Genomic DNA, 6,282 nt, shown 5'->3' with positions numbered 1-6,282 from the left:
CCTAAGGAAGCTCAGAACTTTTAATCTGTGCAGCAAGATGTTGGAGATCTACTACCTGTCAGTAGTAGCAAGTGCCATCTACTTTCCTGTTGTTTGCTATTCATCATCATAAAGCATCAGTGCCTGAGATGCCAGCAGGATCAACAAAATGATTCACAAGGCAGGAACCATCGTTTGCCTGTATGTGGAGGTGTTTGTGTCAGTGAAGGACAACTGCTCTCCATCATGAACAATCCATCACAGCTGCTCCACTCCACACTTCTGAGGCAGCAGAACTTCTTCTCCCTCAGACTGATTCAACCCATAAAGAACGCTTCAGCAATTTATTCCTGCCATTCTTTATTAAACTGTATAATAAGGCTTCTTCCTGTGACAGGTAAACACACCTGTCAGGAATAAGATTTGTCTTAAATTCATACATATCACTCTAACGTTTTATTATTATTATTATTATTATTATTATTATTATTATAAGCTACTATTTTTATTCTTTATCCTGCTGCTGTAAAACAATACCAACAAAATTCAACAGTCTATCTATCTCTCCTCAAAATGGTATACTGGTAACATAAATTCATACTATGTACAGAATTTTACGCGAAATCATATTGGCCTTTGGCAACACTTCTAAACCCACTGCTAGATTTTTTTTCCCCTCAGTGAGGATATCGCTGATTGGTTAGTTTCTCAGCAAACAGCTGCGTCATTCTACTACTTCCCTTTCCCCCGGAGCAAACATGGCGGAGTACGACCTCACTACCAAAATTGCCCACTTTTTAGACCGACATCTCGTTTTTCCTCTGCTGGAATTCCTGTCTGTCAAAGAGGTACGAAGTAGATGAAAACTTTAACATTTCGGTACATTTTTTTTGGTGTTTTAACAAGCAGATGTCGGTGTTTAAGCTGCTGTAAAAACCCATGTACTCCACGAGCCACATTGTTTGCCGCTTTGTAAAGAAACGACATTTAACCGGAAGTGTGAAATGTAGGAACGACATTCAAAGTAAAATAAATAAATAAAGTTAAAGTTACCGTTTGAACAAAGCCTGTAAACGTCGAGGAGTTTTTAAAAAGAGAAGATCAACGTTTAGCGTAAAGATTTATGTATATGGCTGAAGAAAAACGTATAACACAAGATTTTATGAGCTATAGTGTCACACTTAAGAATTCAATTTGTTCCATATTTGAAAGACCCGAGTCGGAAGTTGTGCATTTGACTGTGATTCACTTTACACTGGTAAAACCACGCTTTTTTTTTTGAAGTTTTAAATGCAAGTTTTAAGTTTAGCTAAGTGTATGAGTCCACGTTTTCTAAACTCGAAGCAGCTGGTTTTACAGAGTTGTTTGGCGGTGGTACCAGACTTGTCCTTATTCGGTTCAGTGTTATTGCCGTGTGAATGTGCCGGGCGATGAAACATACTGTAGTCCTCTTTCTCTCCGGTAAAGCTAAACCCCAAAACCTGAAAAAGCGAACAACTGGAAAAAAAAATCATGCCCAGTGCTGAAATAGTCATTTAGTTTGGACGTTTTGGTTCACTTAATACAACGTTTGTGGCCAGCAGATTGATGCAGAAAGCTAATAAGACGAGCAAGTTTTTTCCCGGTCGTCTGAAACTATTTATCTACGGAAAATAGCATACTAGACGTTATTGGTTTAACTGTTGCCGCCTTTAGTTGAATCGGCTATAGCCAACAAAGAGAGTGCGCTGTTACAAATACAAAATAATTGTCAGCTTTTGTTAATGTATTGCCCGACGTTATGGAGGAGATGTGCTAAATTTATTCAGTACATTGTGCTTTATAATAATTTAAAAGAAAATCAGTCTTTGTAACTTTGAATCTCAGGGTTTGAATTAATGTACAAAACACTCTGTCCTCTGTTCTGTTTCCTATTATTTGACGTGTTTTTTAGATCTACAATGAGCAGGAATTACTTCGTGGGAAATTGGACCTCCTCAGTGACACAAACATGGTGGACTTTGCTATGGATGTGTACAGAAGCCTGTTTGCTGAGAAGGAAATTCCCCATAGTAAGTGGTGGTGCTCAGTGGCTTATCCCGGTTTCTCCAGAGCTGAAACATACACTACTCTACACACTTATTCAAAATTGATTTATCAGTAAACTTGGTTTTACAGCCATTTTTAGTACTGGTGTATTGATTGCTAGTTTATAGTGTTGCTGCATCTAATGACTTTCTTTCTCTTTCCTGTGTCAGCGCTGAAGGAGAAGAGGACAGAGGTTGTGGCCCAGCTAAAGCAGCTGCAGTCAGAGACCGAACCCATCGTGAAGATGTTTGAAGACCCTGAGACAACAAGGCAGATGCAGTCAACCAGGTAGAATCTGTTATTTCCTACTCTAAACATATCATTCAGCTGTATTTAATTAGTGTCCCAAAACAGATTTTATGCCAAACATGAGGAGTTTGTAAAATTTACTGGCTCTTGGGTTAGTAAAACCGGCACAGCAGCATAGCTAATGGATTTTATGAAGTCCAAGGAGCTGCACATTGAACAAAAAATGTACTTAGCCTTCTCAGGAAGACATAAGTTAAAAAAAAAAAAAGGCAGATGGATAATGTTATGATTAACTTTATCGGGACTGTTTTGTGGTAATTTCAATTAAAACAGTCATATCCAGCTTTATCTGTTCATTTGTTTCTTGGCAAGAGTGTGTAGGGTTTATCAAGATCATTTTCTAGTTTAATGTCTTTCTGGTTTGTGCTTTGGCTGCACTTATTTATTTAAGCCACATACTTGTAGAAACTGTTGTGTGAGATTCAAAGCCTGATAGTGGCAACAGTGTATTAGCGCTTGTCTTTTTATTGTTCGTTTGCTGTCAGCACAAAGTGAGGAAGAAAGTTTCTGTCTTATGTTTTACATCAATCTTTTCTTGGTTTATAAAACAATAGGAAACTCACCGGGGGTTAGTTGTCTTTAATTAAAAATGACAGTTTTATCCCACGATTCTGGACTAAATTCTGCTTAATGCAGTTGCTTGTTTTTAACGTTATGCCTCGTTTATAGGATCACCTGGTGCTGGAAATAAAGGGTTAAATGGTTTAACAGAAGATTCACATCAAACAGTTTCCCCAAGTGTGTTAGATTAAAACTCTCATCCTATAGTTTGTATTGAAGTTACCACTTACCAGGCTTTTTTCTTTTTTTTTTAAGACTTCTTCTGAAGCCGTAATCCAAACTCAGCTGTCATAGTAAATCATGTTTTACCATATCTATAAACAATCTGTCATTATTGGATACACTCTGTGGAATATAATCACCATTAGGATGACCAGTGATTTATGTTCTCATTTGTTTGGAGTTGTTAAAGCACTGAAAACCACTTTGGGGTTTTTGAGTAGACAAGCTACTGATTGCTTGGTGGGGGGTTTTGTGTGTGTGTGCTAACATCTCCTGATGGGTGCAAAGCGACAGATTGGATCTTTTACATCATCAGTTTGTTAAGCACTGTTAAACAGCCTAGGGTTTCAATGATTAAACACTGGAGTGCCATGAAGTTGTAATGTTGTCAGTTTTACTCTTGATACTGGAGAAATAAATAAGACATTTCCTGTTTAACTTTACTACATTAAATTTATCTCGAAAATTTTATCTCACCAATTTCTTTTCTAATTTACGTTAAGATTAAGACGGTTGTCTATGATGCATTTTCCATGTTCCCAATCCAGAAGAGAGATCTCTCTTTTGGAGCTTCTGTGTGAAGGGCAGGAGCAGCAGCACCACCATCCAACAGACACACACAGCCTGCTCTTAGTGAGGATTGGGAAAGCTGTGGTTACACTTGAGTATAGTCACACTTGTTGCCACATATGCAACAAGTCTTTTGCATGTAAGACCACAAACATGAGCAATATGTGGAAAAATCTAGTAAGATCACATCACACGTAGTAGGAGAAATGGATCTGTCTATTCCCCCCACGTGGGTTGCATATAGAAACGACATACTTAATTAAGTAAATGATACAAGCATGGGTTATTAGTGTATAAAAGCAACCATCAGTAAGCTGTGGATGTGCTTTTAAATGCAATCTGAGCTGCTGTTCAGATGTCTACTTGTCAACACAGACTGTTTTGTTAGTGTGAAGTAGCCCACTGGACAGGGAGTAGGAGGATGTCTGCCTGGTACATGGTAATTATATAACTCTAATCACCAGCAAATTGAAATTGTTACTTTGCCTCTGTCCTCAACTCAGGTGTACTGTGTTTTCTATTTTATTTATGCCGCACCAATTTACAGCAACAACAGTCTTTTCAAGAACCCTACAAGAAAACTGCTTGTCAGGAAATAAAGGTTAATAGAGGGTTAACTGGATCCCCACTAATGATATAACTGTCCTCAGCCTGATCAGCCCCAGCCACTGGCCAGTCGTCTTACCTGAGTAAATCTTTTCTGGCCTCAGGATATTTCTTATGTGGAACCTTATTAAGAAACTGTGTTTTGTGGCAAGAACTGCACATGCTAGTGGGTGTGTTAATTGATCGCAATATGTGTTACTAGCGTGGACAGCGGGCTGAAATTTCACAGTAGAGGGTGGATATAAAGGATCTTTAGCTTCAGAGCCTAAATCAACTTCATTTAACAAACATCACACTTGTGCCAGTAAATGCACACTCATTCATTCCCACTGTGAAAGCGAACTCAACCCAGGCACACACATAGTTTCTATGTGGTGTTCACATAAATAGATTTTAGGTCACAGGCAAAGTTGTAAAATGCATTCAGGAGAGAACAGTTAAGGGAAGCCAGTGCATTCCTTTATTTTGTCAAACCCATAGAGACACAGAGGCTGTGCTGAAAAATCAGTATTCACTTTATTCACCAGACATCATTTGTTTGACATGGCTAACATAGATTTATGTTGGCCAAACCAAATGTAATAAACAGCCTATCACACCATTTTAAAAGTGAAATGGTCTTCATTTATGTATGGTTCTTGATTTGGCCCAAAAGTGGAAAAATATACCTGAATGATGGTCTAAATGCCAGTTCCTTAGCCAAACGGCAACTCAAGTTAAATGGTCTCTAACTAAAGGAACTGTCTTGCTTTCTTCTTTTTGTTTCTGTCTTCCAGAGATGGACGAATGCTCTTTGACTATTTGGCAGAGAAACATAACGTAAGTTGGCCTGATTTGCTGACATCTCACTTCTTCGCTGCATTTCCCATGGCTCTTTTGTGAACTCATGGTTGTTTTAGGGGCAAAGCGGGAGGGACAGGCCGAGCAGGGAAATGCAAAATTACTTCCCAAAACCCTTAACTCATTTTCGGGGTTTGTATGGCTTGCACAAATTCTGTGGACATTTACATTCTGTGGTGAATTGTTAAGAATAAACGGAGTAGCTCGGGACTCGTGGATAGAGCCGCAAGAATGCCGGAGGTTCTATATTTACCGTGATGTTTGGCTTCTTACCCTCCCCTCCATCGGTCCCCTCCTACTCCGGTATCCCGCTGACCTGCATGCTGTCCTCAGTGCACCTCGACACAGCCCGAGCTCAGAGCCCCTCAGTATGCACTGGGAAAGGCTTGGGCGGCAAAAGGCGCTTGCTGCCTGTCACGGTTGTTCTGAATCTTCTTGAACGGCTTGACGTTAGCTCACGCTGCTCTGAAATACTGGACAGGAAGGACATTTAAATATAGGAAGACATGTAGGCTTGAAATGATAGCCCCATATATAATATATAGTTCATATAACCACATCTTGGAAGGAATTTTGTTTTGTTTTGTTTTGCTTTTTTTAATTTAAATAGTCCCTTCCTTTTCATTGGGGGAAAAAAATGACTTAGCAGTGTGCCACCACAGCAGGGAATTATTCAGATGCAACAAATAAATATGGAATATTGTCATATTTGTGATTTAATTTATAGGTCATTTGTGTTTCTCTGGAGTTTTTGTTATGACTGTTGTTAAACTTTTGTGTTTATTTTACTTTTAACAAAACAAAATCAGAATTTTATCCATAATGTGTTAATATATATATATTGTATTTCAGCTGATTACATTCTGATGATACCAGCTCATGTTATTTACTTTTTATTTAATGCAATGATGGTTTAAAACTTGACATTGCTATTTTGTTCCTGATCGTAAGCTCACATCATGATTCTAATAGCATGAAATGCGGCCATTTTTTTAAAACCTGAGATACATGGAAGTTGTCTTTGAGCACATTCCTGTGACACACTGCTTGTGGCAGTAGTGAAACTGGGGCCTCGCCTACGGTCTCTCCTAACTTGTTTCATTTTAACCCAAGCCACAATGTTTTCTC

General features: G+C 38.7%; 1 protein-coding gene across 1 annotated transcript in view; it reads left to right on the top strand.

The window, feature by feature from the left end:
* Window positions 1-674: 674 nt before the first annotated feature.
* Window positions 675-6,282, top strand: part of eif3ea (eukaryotic translation initiation factor 3, subunit E, a) — a 28,592-nt gene continuing 22,984 nt past the window's right edge. Inside the window, exons 1-4 of the mRNA XM_026184134.1 lie at window positions 675-827; window positions 1,913-2,030; window positions 2,217-2,334; window positions 5,091-5,133. Coding sequence (XP_026039919.1) covers window positions 738-827; window positions 1,913-2,030; window positions 2,217-2,334; window positions 5,091-5,133 — 369 coding nt within the window. The 5' untranslated portion in view covers window positions 675-737. The remainder of the gene's footprint in view (window positions 828-1,912; window positions 2,031-2,216; window positions 2,335-5,090; window positions 5,134-6,282) is intronic.

This window comes from Astatotilapia calliptera, chromosome 11 (assembly GCF_900246225.1).
Source record: "Astatotilapia calliptera chromosome 11, fAstCal1.2, whole genome shotgun sequence".
In the NCBI taxonomy this organism is placed as follows: domain Eukaryota; kingdom Metazoa; phylum Chordata; class Actinopteri; order Cichliformes; family Cichlidae; genus Astatotilapia; species Astatotilapia calliptera.
This window is presented reverse-complemented; position numbering and strand designations above follow the sequence as displayed.